Source organism: Gobius niger (genome assembly GCF_951799975.1).
Source record: "Gobius niger genome assembly, chromosome: 6".
Classification (NCBI taxonomy): domain Eukaryota; kingdom Metazoa; phylum Chordata; class Actinopteri; order Gobiiformes; family Gobiidae; genus Gobius; species Gobius niger.
Window position 1 is genome coordinate 3,756,473 of NC_136857.1, and position 18,221 is coordinate 3,774,693.

At 37.3% G+C, this 18,221-nt stretch overlaps 1 protein-coding gene across 1 annotated transcript; it reads right to left on the bottom strand.

Annotated features, from left to right (window-relative positions):
- Window positions 1–7,759: 7,759 nt before the first annotated feature.
- coq10a (coenzyme Q10A) lies at window positions 7,760–17,733 on the bottom strand. The gene is made up of 5 exons (XM_079558950.1): window positions 17,104–17,733; window positions 12,223–12,372; window positions 10,236–10,428; window positions 9,941–10,042; window positions 7,760–8,374 (listed from the first exon to the last, which is right to left on the bottom strand). Exons 1-5 carry the CDS (start codon window positions 17,241–17,243, stop codon window positions 8,207–8,209), a joined length of 753 nt encoding a protein of 250 aa, XP_079415076.1. The 5' UTR covers window positions 17,244–17,733; the 3' UTR covers window positions 7,760–8,206.
- Between the last annotated feature and the right edge of the window lie 488 nt (window positions 17,734–18,221).

Sequence of the window (18,221 nt, forward strand, 5' to 3'; positions counted from 1 at the left end):
CGAAATCCGCGCAGTAATCTTCACTTTACTGTGCGGATGCCAAATGCACGGTATGGCTATGCTAGTTCCTCTGACTTGAAGTTGAGAGCGCCAGTACTTCCTGTCTGTTTTCTTTTATTCCTAATCCTAGAGATTAGCTCGGACCTGCTGGAATAATCATATTTTCTAAAGATTACGTGGTTAGCAGTGAGTTCCTGGTAGATCATATATCATTTACTGTGTGTTCAAATCTTGATGTAACGAGTTCAGAGGAGACATCTGTGATCATAAAGGATTGATAGTTTGTCTTGAAGCTAAAGGCTAACATGCTATGAAAAAAATGGATCAAAATAAATACAGATTAAAATGATGGATTAGTTTATATTTTAGCCACTATTTCAAATTGTATAATGCATGAAATTAATGTTAGCCTTTAGCTTCAAGACAAACTCACTGATCCTTATAAACATAGACGTCTCCTCTACGGAAATATTTACACTGTACAGCAACTCGTTTACCTGCAGGAAGTGATCATCTACCAGGAACTCACTGTCCACCACAGAATCTTTAGGAAAGACGATGATTCGAACAGGTCTAAGCTAATCTTAATGGAAATTAATACGGACAGGAAGTACTAGCGCCCACAACTTCAGCTCAGAGGAACTAGCATAGCCACATTGTGCAACAAGCCAATTTCAAGACATTCACTACAGCCATTTTGAGAGAGACATTTTATACAAGGCAGTTATTGTAATTTACTGCATTTACAGACCAGCAGAAGGTTTGGTCATCATTGTAGTGTGATATAGACTGGTGCTATGATTGAAAAAAGCAGAATACCCCCTCTTTAATAACTGACTTTTTGGAAAAGTCAGTGCTAAAAATACATGTTTTTTTTTGTGTCGGACCCTGACACGTGACCAGGAGTGGGCGGGACTGCGGAGCTCTATAATTCTACTTTGGTATTCAAAATGGCCGCCATAACAACAAAGGTCACATGACTGAAACGTGACATCACAGAGAGCCCATAGTTTAAAGTTGAGGTGGAGGGCAACTGACAATAGAGGTCACTATGGAAACTGGGGAATTGTAGATTTTTTTTTTAAGTTTTTGGTTAATATCTCGGACATTACTGGAAGAATCCACATGAAACAAAAACTGCCTCGAAGTTCATTGTCTCCTTTGTCCGAAAATATGAACTCATGCCCATTATTTTCTCTGAAAGGCGTCCGAAAACATGAGCGTGATGCTGTCCAGTAGGAAGGAAAATAATGTGTCAGGCAGCTGAATCCAATCACTATCGAACACTGATGAGGAAAATCAACTGTTACTCAGTGTTAATTTTGACAACGTATTTTATTTTAGTTTTAGTCTTAGTCTTAGTGCTTAATTTGTAAATTCGTATTTTCAGGAACACTTTTGGTCTGATGTAATGGATTGGGGGAACAGGCCAAAACATTTGCCGGAACACTCTCATTAAACACCATTATATCAGATACATTTTTTGCCGGATCCTCCTAAATATTTCCCGGATCCTTTACCCTGAAAAAAACTGAATTGGGGGAATGCGTTCTCCCAAATGGGGGACTGGTCTTAGTCTTTTGACTAAAATGTAATATATTTTTACTCGAGATTTTGTCGACTAAAATTGCACGTCAGTTTAGTCGACTAAATTTAAGACTAATTTAGTCGACTTATATTTATAATATTCATTATAATCATATTTAATCGTGGTCTTCGACTTCATGGAGCTGCTCCACATGAATAAAGCACAAACCTGTTCATTTGGCAGTGAATTTAAATGATCTGAGGCTCTGTCAGACGGTCAATAGAAGTTTGGATGATTTTAGTCTCTCCTTTTTTTCATTTTGATTTAGTCTTATTTTAGTCGACTAAATTGTCTGGACATTTTAGTCACAGTTTTAGTCTCATGAGAAACTTTTAATTTAGTTTTAGTCCAATTTTAGTCAGAAAAAATATCACTTTGACTAAAATTTAGACTAAATATTATAGTCGACGAAATTAACACTGTTTGGATGACATCGTTTTTTGTTCGTTTGGACCATAGACTGTAAAATTGATGATTATAGTGATATTCTTAATTTTACAGTCTATGGTTTGGACTAGAGCCCAAATGTGTTAAATCAGGGCTAAATCAGGTCTGCACCAGTGTTATTACATATTAACTTTTGATAAAAATGTCATTTCATTTTAGTCAAGATTTAGTCAAACAATTCTCTCCAATTTTAGTGTAGTTTTAGTCGACTTAAAATTGCATGAAAAAAACTATAAGTTATTTAGACAACTTTAACATTCATAATATGTTGTATAATCATTGGAAGTTTGGTGATTTTAGTGTCTTCTTTAAAAAAAAAAATATTTAGTCATATTTTAGTCAACGTAAATATCTGTTGATTTTAGTCATAGTTTTAGTCTCATAAACAACTCATTTTAGTCTAATTTTACTTTTTTTTGACTGAAATTAATCCTCCTGGAAATTAACACTAAAATTAAGACTAAATATAATTAATACTGATCCGGGGTCTTCATCCTTTTTACCCTGGGAGCTACTTTTACACAACGAAATGGCAGAAAGTTACTTATGGTTAAAATAAAGTGTAAATTTACGACCGTTCAGACACAAAATTAAGACGAAATTAACACTTCTGTTACTTTTCGTTTGGGAGATTTCTTACAAAAACTGCCCCCTTCCCTCCACCCAACATTATAAACCATCACCCATAATGCTCTTTATCGAACCCTGCAAATTGTTCTCAGAAGTTGCTCCGACAATGAACTCGGCATAAAATGTCGGCTGTTCTTACCTCTTCCAAATGTATTAATAGCTGGCCCACATACCAGGACCCCGCTCTGGTTTCTGGAGGGGCGTCTTGGCCACGTTTGCACTGTCCTAACACTAACTCGGTGCTGAACATTCATTTCTTCCTATAGAACTAAACCTTGCATATCATTGCCCAATACCACAATGGAAAAATAAAACTACATTGCACATTTTTTATTGCTTTTTGACACTCGAATGCAATTAAAATCTCTTGAAAGAATACATTCCTCATGCATTAATCAGCTGTATACTTTTATTTATATACTCTTTGTCTTATAAGGCTCTAAATGTCAGAAAGTTTTGGGGGGGGAGTCGAGTCCTAGATTAAAACGAGCCAATTCCGAACTTTAGAATCCGATCATTAATGCGGCGTAACGCTTTGGCAATTCATCCGATTCACGAAATGAAGAACACTGGGTTGGAACGACGATGGTTCGTGGGCAATGCGATGTGTATTACGCTAAAACAAAGCCCCGAATCAAAACAAAAGCAATACATTTATACATCCATGCACCGTAATAAATATGTGACACAATGAAACGTGAGCAACTCCACCACAGATAATGATTTATTCTTACAGCCAGGCAAGGAAGGTGCGTTTGTGTCTCGATATGTTGAGAATGTGGAGACACTTTATAATAACTACACCTTATTTAGCCTCGATACATGATGCGTTAACGCTAAAATCAGCATTAACAATTCATTAGTTTGGTGTGACGAACATTTAAGAACTACTTGACAAAGAATAAGTGAAGTATGTGAAGAACTAAGAAGAACTAACGAATTGTTCATGAGGAATCAAGTGTTAATTCATCATTTATTAAAGCTAAATAAGGTGTAGTTATTATAGAGTGTTTCCCATTATGGTAGTTGGAACTATGGCTGCATGAAATATCACCAAATTATTGTTATTACATCTTCAAAGGTTTTCACATTTTAGCTTAAAATAGACACATGGTAACTTAAAAATCTTCAAAAGTTTAGTTTGTCATTTTAATTTTATCTAGCGTTTACCAAGTTTTGGTCCTAATTTGCTTTTACGATTGAAATCCTTGTTTTGACACAATTTGCAGAAGAGAAAACAAATTGCTTAGGATTTTTGTTGAAATTTAATGGAGTGTTGTGTGTTGAAATAGTGCAATATTTCAACAATATTGAACAATTCAAGACAGTTTAAGAATATTGCAAGCCATAATCCTGGTTTCCCTGTGAGTTTAGTATAGATACGGCATGTCGTCATAGAAGGGGGCGTGGCTTTGCCAAGGGGGAAAATAGAATCTTTAGAGAAACACAATTTTTCCCCCTTTTTAGCCATTTTCTGGTGGAATATGAACTTATTTATCACATAAATAAAATCCAGTGTAAATCGGGTCCATATGGATATTTTCTCACAGCAGATTGTTCAGTAGAAGCGAAAAAACGGCAGTTGTAGCTAGCATTAGCCCGATGCTAACATGTAGCATCAAGTTAGCATTCTCCGTTTTTTTCATTTATTTATAGGCTGTTGAACCACTTTGCTCCTCCCCATGTCTTTGTATCTTTATTTTGTAGAAAACTATGTTCATAATTCAGCGTTTATTTAAGTAGTTTTGAATAATTAAAGAAAGTTTAGATTTTTTTCAAAATTGTTTTCCCCCTTAACTGTTTTCAAACATGACCATATATGGATGATTCTAGAGATGCCGTCTGTATCTATCCATGGGTTTCAGGCTATAGATACAGACGGTGTCTCTGGATTCGCCCATATATGTTCATTTTTTAAAACAAGGGGGAAAACAATTTTGAAAAAAATCAAAACTTTCTATAATTATTCAAAAACTACTTTAACAAACACTGAATTATGAATATAGTTTCTACTAAATAAAAATACAAAGACATGGGGAGGAGCAAAGTGGCTCAACAGCCCATAAACACATGAATAACGGAGAATGCTAACTTGATGCTACATGCTAGCATCGTGCTAATGCTAACGTTTAGCTAGCGCGAGCTACAACTGCCGTTTTTTCGCTTCTACTGAACAATCTCCAACAATATCCATATGGGCCCGATTTACACTTGACTTTATTTGTGTGAGAAATAAGTTGATATTCCACCAGAAAATGTCTAAAAAGAGGGAAAAATTGTGTTTCTCTAAAGATTCTATTTTCCCCCTCGGCGAAGCCACGCCCCCTTCTATGACGAGATGCCGTCTGTATCTTTGTAAAACTAGGACCGCAGACCAATGATCTGTTTTGAACAGTAAAATAAAAAGGAAAAGGTCACGGGATGTAAAGTTCAAACCCATGAACAGTTGAAAACCTCGCTCCTGGCTGTAAAATAACACATTGCATTAAAAACATGGCCATTCAAACTTTCAAACCAAAAAAAAACAAACAAAAAACCTCACAGCATAGCAACATTCAGCAAAAAAATAAATCTTTGTTTCCCGATATAGTATTTTCCCTTGAAATATGTCACAAAAAGACATCTCTCTCTCTCACCACATGGCACGTTCAATAACAATAACACACTCCGCTTTTGAATAAATTAAACCTTTTTTTTGTTGTTGCACCAAGCGTGAATCGATACAATGATAATGAAAAGGTTTGTCAAATATAATGTGCTTTTTCTAGCATGTAACAGGTCTCTAAATGTCGACACTTATCCCATTCATAGGTCTTTCGAAAGAGCGTGACTTGTTCCCAGAAAGGAGTAAAAGGCCGAGTGTTTCTCTTACAAAAATAAACCTGATTGCTGCGAAAAGAGTGTAGCGTTCAAGCGTAACGTGACACTCGCACCGTTTTACTGCGGCGTTTCCATTAATAGCGTGTGGCTGTCGTGTAGGGCTGCACAATAGATCGTAAATTATCATCGGGATACATTAGTTATATTAGGTCCAGGATTGGGGGTCTTTGCATGTTCTCGTACATTTCCTCCTCCTTCCAAACCATGCGGGTCAGTTCGGCCCTTTGTGGTAAAGCACACAGGACTAATCCATGTAGCCTTTCGTTTTAGCACTTGACATTTCCTTTTAATGCAATATCCATATCGCCCAACTAAACAAAGACAAGAGGCTACAAACTCCAGCTCCTGATTAAATCTAGCACAAGATCTGGAGATTTGTCCCTTGTCCCGGGAGCATAGGAGGATAGGTGAAAGCTGAAGACAAATTTGAGAAAAGCAGTGTTTAATTTCAATAAATATTTAGTCTTAATTTTAGTCAAAGTGATATTTTTGACGACTAAAACTGGACTAAAACTAAATTAAAAGTTTCTCATGAGACTAAAACTATGACTAAAATGTCCAGATATTTTAGTCGACTAAAATAAGACTAAATAAAAATGAAAAGGAGAGACTAAAATCATCCAAACTTCTATTGAGCGTCTGAAAGAGCCTCAGATCATTTAAATTCACTGCCAAATGATCAGGTCTGAGCTTTATTCATGTGGAGCAGCTCCATGAAGTCGAGGACCACGATTAAATATGATTATAATGATTATTATAAACATATGTCGACCAAAATAGTCTTTATTTTAGTCGACTAAAACTAGACTAAGATTTAAAAGTTTTTTTTGACTAGATCTCTGCTCCGTTTCTTCATACGGTGTTGGCGGTTTTATTGTGATTGCATAACATCACTTTTGAATGAAATAAATAAATAAAATGAAATAAATCTTGACTAAAATAAATTTACATTTTAGTCAAAAGGCTAAAACTAACATAAAATATGTTGTCAAAATTAACACTGGAGTAAAGTATACCTTAAAGGGGCTATACAGAGTTTAAAAATGTTCCTACTTGTTCCAGCCATGTCCTAGAATGAGCTCAGACCTGTTCACCACAACTGCCTCTAAAATCCTGCACTGTCACTCAAAAAGGTGTCATTGCCGTCATGCGCGAGCTTAATATATAGACTGCAGTTACGTGTAAGACCCGAGGTGGCAGTAGTGAGCATAAAATGACCAACTTGCATCTCTTCTCTTTAAAACCGCATTATGCAACGTTTCATATGGAAAAAAAAGGTTGATATTTGTGCGTGTTTGACCTTGTAGTGACCCAGCGGCTGTACGAGTGATCATCATGGCGCCTTTACTTCCATCCCGTCGGTCTCTACAACGCTCCAAGATCACTCGTTTTGTAGGTTTTCTAGTGACAGGGTCCGTCAACGGAGAAAACCTTCCTAACAATTGATCCTGGAGCGTCCTAGAGACCATACATGTTGTTTTTTTCCACATAAAAAGTTGCATAATGCACCTTTAAACAGAGCCGTGGGAAGATATTTTAGTTAGGGGGCGCTGAGGGACAACATTTACCCCCAAAATACTTTTTCTGTGCATAAATCCTATTTATTAACCTCTTAACTCCCGCCTGAACCGAGAGCATTTTCTCCAGTTCAGCTTTACCCAAATCCTGTAGGCCAGTGTAACGCCTCATTTGAAAGATCTACAAAACTAAATAGATCTTTTTCCTCACATCAGATTTTTTTTCACCACTTTTTTGTTGGGCAGTCGACTCAATTTGTCAAATTTTCGTGACTTTTTGGTCACTTTTTTGTCAAATTCTTATCACTTTTTCGTCCATTTTTCTCAATTTATCGTCAAATTTTTCTCACTTTTTTGTCCATTTTTGTCATTTTTTTTGTCCATTTTTTGTCAATTTTTTTTCACTTTTTCGTCAACGTTTTCTCACTTTTTTCACATTTCCATCCTTGTTTTCGTCTCAGTTTTGTTGCCGTTTTCACACCTTTTTTCCAGAAGCTTTTGGACTTGGGGCAAAGCTGGAGAAAATGTGCTCGGTTCAGTGGGGACTTAAGGGGTTGATATTGCCTGCAGTTCACAAACTATCCACCAGGGGGGGGGGGGTGCTGCAGCGCCCTCAGCACCCTGGGTTCCCACGGCCTTGCCTTTAAACTTCACCAAATGTGACTTCAAATGTTTAGAGAACACTTAAACTCTTGTGTTGTCGATTCTTTAGTCTTCACTCAGGTTTGATCAGGCGCCACTTTGAACGACCGTAGTAAATAAATAAAAGGCAGTTGCATAATTGTTTAAAAAAATATATATAAAATGGTCAACCTTGCATTATGATTGTGCAGCCCTACGAGGACACAGGCAGGTTCTCCCGCCACATATTCCCTGCAGTGGAGGTAGCAAAAACAAGCCATGAGAAGTGATGAGGCAGCGACACACTACATAGAACTAACAGCCAATGATTTGAAGGTCTTAGATAAATTTATTAGCAGCTATCGGGTCTACTGAGATGAGCTCTTTAAAAGGGGTCAAGTAGGTCGCCTCGTCATGGTGGGATCGGAAAAGAAACTAGAGTAAAAGTTTTGGGGTTTTTTTTTAAGGCCCGGATCTGGATAGTCTGCCGCCACCGCCGCCGCCGCCGCCGCCGCCGCCGCGCTCACGTCTGGTGCACCTCGTGAAACATGAGTTCTCGCGGGATTCGAGTCTCTGGTCCGTAGAGTTTACAGGCTCGCCGCTCGAACGCAGCCACATTCTGCTTCACCACCTCGTCGAAAAACATGGTGGCCAGCTGGGAATGGAGCAAAGAGCGAAACTCGAAGGATATCTGTGAGGGTGGAGGAAATGAGATACGGGTTATATTAGTGTGTTGGGCAAGAATGGAACAAAACCTTTAAGTAATTGAGAGCTTAAAGGCCAAACACCTATTTTTTTTTAGTAGTGGAGTAAATCTGTGAATTATATTTATGAAAAAAACCTCAGTGCTTGGCATCTAATTATAAAACATTGAGTTTCAGCAGCTAGTAAATGGTGATAAACTCATCCCTGTGAAGAATTGGGATGTTAGAAATGTGAATTTGAATGACAATAATGTAAAACTACACTCCCCTCTTTCATTAAATTAAAAGAAAATCGGGTAAAGGGCCTTTAATCAATCCCACAGCGGAGAAACTGAACCATTTATATCCAGGACTGAAGTGTTAATTTCGTCGACTAAAATATTTAGTCTTAATTTTAGTCAAAGTGATATTTTTGACGACTAAAATTGGACTAAAACAAAATCCTAAGTTGTTCATGAGACTAAAACTATGACTAAAATGTCCAGATATTTTAGTCGACTAAAATAAGACTGAATAAAAATGAAAAGGAGAGACTAAAATCATCCAAACTTCTATTGAGCGTCTGAAAGAGCCTCAGATCATGTAAATTCTCTGCCAAAGGATCAGCTCTGAGCTTTGTTCATGTGGAGCAGCTCCATGAAGCAGAGGAACAACATTAAATATGATTATAATGAATATTATCAATGCAAAGTCGACTAAATTCGTCTTAAATTTTGGTCGACGAAAACTAGACTAAAATTGAAAAGTTTTTTTTGACTAAAACTAAACTAAAATCGAATTACATTTTCGTCAAAAGACAAAGACTAAAACTAAATAAAAATATGTTGTCAAAATGAACACTGCAGGACTGAAGTATGAACTGACTAAAAAAAATTGCTGGACCAACAGATGAAATCCAGTGTTAATTTTGACAACATATTTTATTGTAGTTTTAGTCTTAGTCTTTTGACTAAAATGTAATTTAATTTTAGTCAAGATTTAGTCAAAAAAAACTTTTACATTTTAGTCTAGTTTTAGTCGACTAAAATGAAGACTAGTTTTGTCGACTTATATTTATAATATTCATCATAATCATATTTAATCTTGTTCCTCTGCTTCATGGAGCTGCTCCACATGAACAAAGCACAAACTTGTTCATTTGGCAGTGAATTTAAATGATCTGAGGCTCTTTCAGACGCTCAATAGAAGTTTGGATGATTTTAGTCTCTCCTTTTCATTTTTATTTAGTCTTATTTTAGTCGACTAAAATATCTGGACATTTTAGTCATAGTTTTAGTCTCATGAGAAACTTTTAATTTAGTTTTAGTCCAATTTTAGTCGGAAAAAATATCACTTAAGACTAAATATTATAGTCGACGAAATTAACACTGATGGAATCACTCGCCTATAAATGTACCAGGACGGTATTATTTAGTTTCCTACAAAAGACATTTCTCTTAAATACTGTACAACAATCTTCAGACTTTGAGTAATGATTCAATCCTAGGAAGTAGCACAAAACCAAAAGTAGAGGCTGCACATCTAATGACACTAATAGAATGGGGGATCCTTACAGAAAAGTCCACAGTGCAGGTGCGTGGGTAACCGGGGATTCCAGGGCTAAAGCGCCATATTGTCTCAAGGTGATTGAACAACTTTCCATCGGTGCACACCGCCTGGACAATTAAAAAGAACACTGTGGTTAACGAAAAAGAGAGATGATCCGATGAAGACTGAAACATCATCCAAAGCCCCTTCGAAAATCGTGTGTGTTGTGAGCTTCTACTCTTGTAAAATTCTGTTGATTATTCTGTGACGTTTCATAGAAAATGTAACTCGTTCAGACGTTTTAAATTCCCTCGCACTTACCTTGACGAGGTGCGGCCTGACGCAGGTGATCATGGACGTGTATCGCTCCACCACAGGAGGAAAACCCACTTCCAGCTGGGCTTTGCAGTGGCCCGCTCTTTTCATGATGGTCTGGGACTTCTTGCACCAAGGAACAAAGTGCTTGTAATCATCAACATTGGCCACCACGTCGTACATCTCCAGCATAGAAAACCTGAAAAATAAAAGAGTGTAGTGCGTCAATAAAGTGTAATAACTTTGTTCGTGGTAATACGATACAATCAATACCCATTCCAGAAGAAAGCAAGTATATAACAAGTATATTAGCAAAGATCGACTCTTATTTCCCCCTTACGAAGCCAAATATGTTTGTAACAACTAGGGCTGTGCAGTTAATCGAAATTCAATTACAATTTCGATTATTACACTAAACGATTACAAAATTAGCATAATCGAAAATATTTATATATATTTTTTTTTTCTTTAACCTCTTAACTCCCGCCGGAACCAAGAGGATCTTTTTCCTCACGTCAACACATTTTTTTCCATCATTTTTTTGTTGGGTATTCAACTAATTATTGTCACTTTTGGTCATTTTTTATCACATTTTTGTCTTTTTTTTTTCACATTTTTGTCATTTTTTTATCAATTTTTTGTCTTTTTTTCACATTTTGGTCATTTTTTCATCAATTTTTAAATGAAATTTTGGTCATTTTTTATCAATTTTTTGTCTTTTTTTTTTTCACATTTTGGTCATTTTTTATCAATTTTTTGTCTTTTTTTTCACATTTTGGTCATTTTTTCATCAATTTTTAAATGAAATTTTGGTCATTTTTTGTCAATTTTTCCAATATTTTTGTCACATTTTTGGTCAAATTTTTATCATTTTTTTGGTCACATTTTTGTCCATTTCTTGTGACTTTTTTGTCACATTTCCATCATTGTTTTCGTCTCAGTTTTGTTGCTGTTTTCTCACCTTTTTTCCAGAAGCTTTTGGATTGGGGTAAAGCCAAACTGGAGAAAATGTGCTCGATTCAGGCGGGAGTTAAGGGGTTAATAATTCTTTTTTTTTTGCTAAGCAGACTTGCGTTATTTCACGGCGCTGGGATTTTTTCCCTTCGCATTTCCCGTGCCGCGGCTCGTGCTTTTGCCTGCCATAAAAACAAACGGCGCCGTGTGATGATGTCATCAGGCCACGCTGCTCAGTTTACTTGCGCAGGTGTGAGGGCCGGCCAGCAGGGGGCAGGTGTGAAACAGGGACTTCTCTTTAATCAAGGCAAACTTGAAATCATTTGTACTTTTATGACTGTCCAGAAAACATAAAATATTCAGCATAGTTTTTTATTTCATTTATAAATATATAAATAAAATCAAGTCTTTTTTTTTAAAGGCAACAAATAATCGTGATTATTATTTTTTCAATAATCGAGCAGCCCTAGTAACAACCACCCTCACACACGCTGTACTAAAACACCACAACACTCAAAGCAATTCTTGTAAATGATCACATCTTTCCTCATATACTAAATTGTAGTAGTGATATGAATTAGGGCTGAAACAACTAATCGATTAATCGTCAACTAATCGATTATTGAAATAGTTGTCAACTATTTTAGTAATCGATTAATCGTTTTCTAGTAAACACAGACTTAAAAAGAGCAAAAATTACATGAACATTTTTTATTTTTGATGGAAACCTACTTTGTTTTTCAAGTTAGGGTCTGTAGAGTTTTGTACATTGAAAATTTCATAGATATCTGTCTGTGTCTCATCCAATTAATAAAGCAGGACTGGCCCTACAAAAACACTTTACAACACAGCTTAAGTTTACTCCATCAACATGTCCTCAAGAGATGCCACTTTAGCTTTATGTGATTAAAAATAAATGAAAAAATACAATTTTCATCCACCATTCACAGCCAAGCGATTAATCGACTAATCGCAAAAATAACCGGTAGATTAATCAATTACCAAAATAATCGTTAGTTGCAGCCCTAATATGAATTACCCCATTATCCTGCGCTCCGAGTACTCCTTCCTTTTGTTGGTGAGGCTGATGAAGCTCCTGCTTTGGGGAAGAGCGGACATGGTGTCGCAGTCTTGGAGGCAGAGCACTTTGGGAGTCCGTGTCATTAGTATACCGCATGACGACAGATATCTGGAAAAGAAAATATTTACTGTTACACTATTTCTGGAAAGGGAGCTGCCTTTCAAACTCACAGGTCACAAACAACAAGGTCACGCCGGCCATGTGCACTTTCCAGCGAATAATGACCACACAGCCTTCACAAGGGGGCTCTGTGCTGAGAATGAGATTAGCTGGTAATTTCTCCAACTCTCCTTTCACACAAACAGGAAAAACACTGTAATTTGACACCCGGCAGCATTAAAACGAGGATGTAGTTTCTCCTCTCCTTATTGATTTGTAGAGTAGACAAGTCAGATTATGAACTAACTGTGTTTAAAAACCCAGGGGATTTTAATGGCCTTTTGCCTTGTTTCTTATGACACGACACCGGCCTATATTCCCGTGGTGTTAAGTTCAGATGGGGGCAGATAAATGTCAAGTGTCTACTGGCACATTGTGAGGTATTGTTGGTTAAATATAGCAGGATTGTCAACATATATGTTTATGTAATACACATTTCGTCACAACAGGAATCGAGTACTCCTTTTTCCATCTGAGAGAGGAGTATAATCACTTTGGAAAATCTGTCTAATTTAACCTGGCAAGTGCCCACGTCTACACATATTGATTTATTATATTGATCGTATTGACCTGAATGCCACCCGACCACCTGTCCCTTTGGCAGCCTAAGTCACCCTAAGTCACTTTTTCATTAAGGCTCCGAAATTATGCTTTTAAAAAGGTAGTATTTACTTGGAGACTAAAGTAGTTAGTTCAGTTTATTTCAGTCAGTATCTTCACACAGACACGATTGACTACAAAACATGAAAACACTGAAACAATGACTGAAAAATCTAAAGCCAAACCCTATTGCAACTTAATAGCAACTTAGAGTATACAGCAGTTCTACCATCTGAAGACGAGGACAAAATGATTATGTTTCTGTATCAATTAGTTACAAAATGAATTCGCACAAGTCACACATCAATCAATAATGTTGTGTTATGCGCATCCAATCAAATCAACGTGGACGAGGAACTGCAAGGTGTTTATTCAAGTAAAGGGGACGACTCCGGAGCAGGCCAAAGTGATAATGGTAAGAGAACTCAAGGACCTTGATCCATATCGCTAAATTGTCTGCACCGAAATTATTTGGATTCTTTTCCAAATCCCGCTTGTTATGCGTTAAGGAAGTTAATATATTATTTTTTGTTTACGTTGGAAGGGACAAACGAATGGACCTTACAGTCTTCCGCTTGAGTTTTGATTATGCAGTTCACGCGCAATCACAGTTAAACTTCAAGCGTGTGGGTCGATGGATTATATATTTACTTTTTGACTACGCGTGGAAATGGATCGGATATCTAATTCACGTGGATTATGCGCGGATAATATCTGGTAACCCATGGATATACTTTTTGGGGGAAATAGGGGGACACATAGCTGTACAGGGCATTTGTAGCCTACTGCGGGCTACTTGTCATGACAAGTATGCCAATTCAATGTTATAGAGTTCGGGAAATTCTACAGTTACCATGGAGATCCGCCATCTTTGCAGCTGTTAGCATACATTTCCATTGACTAACATTAGCTAATATCGGTATAAAACGTGGAGAAAAAACACGTGGAACGACTCCGTTAGCTGCTGAGTTACTGCTGGTAAATACATCTATCACACTGTGGCGTCCAAGTGTTTTAATGTGAACAATAACTCCAGTGTTTTAACTTTTAAAATCTCCATAATTACAATTGCTGCTAATCCCATAATGCTTAGCGATATGACGTCACATTCCCGAACTCTATAGAGCAGCTAAACTGTGGATTTTAAATGAGAGTAGAGTTCGGGAATGTGATGTCATATCGCTAAGCATTATGGGATTAGCAGCAATTGTAATTATGGAGATTTTAAAAGTTAAACTACTGGAGTTATTGTTCACATTAAAACACTTGGACACCACAGTGTGATAGATGTTTTTACCAGCAGTTACTCAGCAGCTAATGGAGCTGTTCCACGGCTTTTTTCTCCACTATTGATACCGTTTTAGCTAATGTTAGTCAATGAAACAGCTGCAAAGATGGCGAATATCCATGGTAACTGTGGTCTTTCCCGAACTCTACTGATTTATTATATTGATCGTATTGACCTAAATGCCACCCAACCAGCTGCCAAAGACACCACCTGTCCCTTTGGCAGCCTAAGTCACCCTAAGTAACTTTTTCATTGAGGCTCCGAAACTATGCTTTTAAAACAGTAGCATTTACTTAGAGACTAAAGTAATATCCGTATTTTTTATGTGTCTTGCAGGGAAATAGGGGGACACATAGCTGTACAGGGCATTTGTAGCCGACTGCGGGCTACTTGTCATGACAAGTAGGGGGCAGATATTATAAGACTTGTTCTTCTCCTCTGCTCCGTTTCATTCGTACTGTGTTGGCTTGGCGGTTTTATTGTGATTGCATGACATCACTTTTGAATGAAATAACTAAATAAAATGAAAAAAAAAAAAGACATGCCACTTCAATGTTATAGAGCAGCTAAACTGTGGATTTTATATGAGAGTAGAGTTCGGGAATGTGACGTCATATCGCTAAGCATTATGGGATTAGCAGCAATTGTAAACTAATGGAGATTTTAAAAGTTAAAATACTGGAGTTATTGTTCACATTAAAACACTTTGACACCACAGTGTGTTAGATGTTTTTACCAGCAGTAACACAGCAGCTAACAGAGTTGTTTCACGGCTATTTTCTCCACTATTGATACCGTTTTAGCTAATGTTAGTCAATGAAACAGCTGCAAAGATGGCGAATCTCTATGGTAACTCTGGTCTTTCCCAAACTCTATTGATTTATTATATTGATCGTATTGACCTAAATGCCACCCAACCAGCTGCCAAAGACACCACCTGTCCCTTTGGCAGCCTAAGTCACCCTAAGTCACTTTTTCATTAAGGCTCCGAAATTATGCTTTTAAAAAAGTAGTATTTACTTGGAAACTAAAGTAATATCCGTGTTTTTTATGTGTCTTGCAGGGAAATAGGGGGACACAGACCTGTACAGGGCATTTGTAGCCGACTGCGGGCTACTTGTCATGACAAGTATGCCAATTCAATGTTATAGAGTTCGGGAAATTCTACAGTTACCATGGAGATCCACCATCTTTGTAGCTGTTAGCATACATTTCCATTGAGTAATATTGGATTAAAACAGTATAAAAAGTGGAGAAAATAGCCGTGGAACAGCTCCGTTAGCTGCTGGTTACTTCTGGTAAATACATCTAACACACTGTGGTGTCCAAGTGTTTTAATGTGAACAATAACTCCAGTGTTTTAACTTTTAAAATCTCCATTACAATTGCTGCTAATCCCATAATGCTTAGCGATATGACGTCACATTCCCGAACTCTATAGAGCAGCGAAACTGTGGATTTTAAATGAGAGTAGAGTTCGGGAATGTGACGTCATATCGCTAAGCATTATGGGATTAGCAGCAATTGTAAACTAATGGAGATTTTAAAAGTTAAAATACTGGAGTTATTGTTCGCATTAAAACACTTTGACACCACAGTGTGATAGATGTTTTTACCAGCAGTAACACAGCAGCTAACAGAGTTGTTTCACGGCTATTTTCTCCACTATTGATACCGTTTTAGCTAATGTTAGTCAATGAAACAGCTGCAAAGATGGTGAATCTCCATGGTAACTGTGGTCTTTCCCAAACTCTATTGATTTATTATATTGATCGTATTGACCTAAATGCCACCCAACCAGCTGCCAAAGACACCACCTGTCCCTTTGGCAGCCTAAGTCACCCTAAGTCACTTTTTCATTAAGGCTCCGAAATTATGCTTTTAAAACAGTAGTATTTACTTGGAGACTAAAGTAATATCCATATTTTTTATGTGTCTTGCAGGGAAATAGGGGGACACATAGCTGTACAGGGCATTTGTAGCCTACTGCGGGCTACTTGTCATGACAAGTATGCCAATTCAATGTTATAGTTCGGGAAAATCTACCGTTACCATGGAGAGCCACTATCTTTGCAGCTGTTAGCATACATTTCCATTGACTAACATTAGCTAAAAACGGTATAAAAAGTGGAGAAAGAAGCCGTGGAACAGCTCCGTTAGCTGCTGAGTTACTGCTGGTAAATACATCTAACTCACTGCGGTGTCCAAGTGTTTTAATGTGAATAATAACTCCAGTAGTTTTTAAATCTCCATAATTACAATTGCTGCTAATCCCATAATGCTTAGCGATATGACGTCACATTCCCGAACTCTATAGAGCAGCTAAACTGTGGATTTTCAATGAAAGTAGAGTTCGGGAATGTGATGTCATATCGCTAAGCATTATGGGATTAGCAGCAATTATAATTATGGAGATTTAAAAAGAGTTACTGGAGTTATTGCTCGCATTAAAACACTTGGACACCACAGTGAGTTATATGTTTTTACCAGCAGTAACTCAGCAGCTTACAGAGTTGTTTCACGGCTATTTTCTCCACTTTTCAAACTGTTTTAGCTAATGTTAGTCACTGGAAATGTATGCCAACAGCTGCAAAGATGGCGGATCTCCATGGTAACTGAAATTTCCCGAACTCCATACGATGTCATTTGAAGAGAGGCCATAAAAATGTCAAAAGCATCATATTCTCAGTCTTTCCCTCCATTGTCCTAACGAATCACACACCTTTCCCACTCTTTCCCTCTAGAATAACCTCGGGATGTTTGTACTGAAGACAGAAGCGTAACATTCGTACCTGATTTGTTGTTGTCTCATGCATCCCCTTTGCAGAACTGAGCGAGTTGAGCGAGGAGACCCCACAGTAGCGATCTGCAGAAAGTCACTCAATGTCCGCACTCCGATGGGTAGCCTTCGGGCACCAGCTGCAGCTGCCATCAAACCAGTAGCTACCCAGTCCGATCAAAAAATCCTTGCTCCAAAAAAACTATCAACAAACACTTAGCTAGGTCCAAAACTACGCGGTGGCTACTCGGTTTTTCCAATCCACGTTTCAGGCGCGAAAGTACACGATTTAAAATAAAAACATTGACTAATCGGGACGAGTTTGAATAAAATTAAGACGTACAGGCTAAGTGGCGAATGTGTCTCCCCGATGTTTCAGGTGATATCTATGGGTTTCGTAAAGTGATGCTAACAGCTAGCCACTTAACTAGCAACGAGTGCGAACAAACACGACGTCAGCTAACCACAACTTGTCGACTTTTACCAACGTCCATTTTTTATTCCGTCGCTTCTTCGCTCGATCGTGAGGACAATTAGCGACGTGACGCTATCGTTGACTTTAGTTTTTAGTGTTGTTGAATAAGACGACCTTCTGCTGCGGAATCAAACGCCGGTCGGACAAAGCTGCTGCCTCGTCGAGTCAGGTTAGGGTTGGGCTTTGGTCAGTGGGAAGAAATACTGCCCCCTAGTGTTGTGGGAGTGACACGAACGGCAACTCAAGACCACCTCGGTAGAACATTGGTATTTCTGTCTACCAAGTACAATAATAATGATAATAATAATGATAATAATAATGATAATAATAATGATAATAATAATGATAATAATAATGATAATAATAATAATAATAATAATAATAATAATAATAATAATAATAATAATAATAAAAAAATCAAAAAATAATTATAATATAAATAATGCAATTTAGTTCACTTAAAACGTGTAAGATAAATATAACTGTTTTATTGACATTAGTTCTCCACGGCTGCAAATGGGACTGTTTATGTCACTTACTGCTTCTAAACAAATACCTTAACCCTTTAATAGTTTTCAACCGTTTGGTAGAGCACACTTTATTGAATCATATGTTCTGTCTATCTCTACCATTCTCTACCAAGTGTGTAATACTCA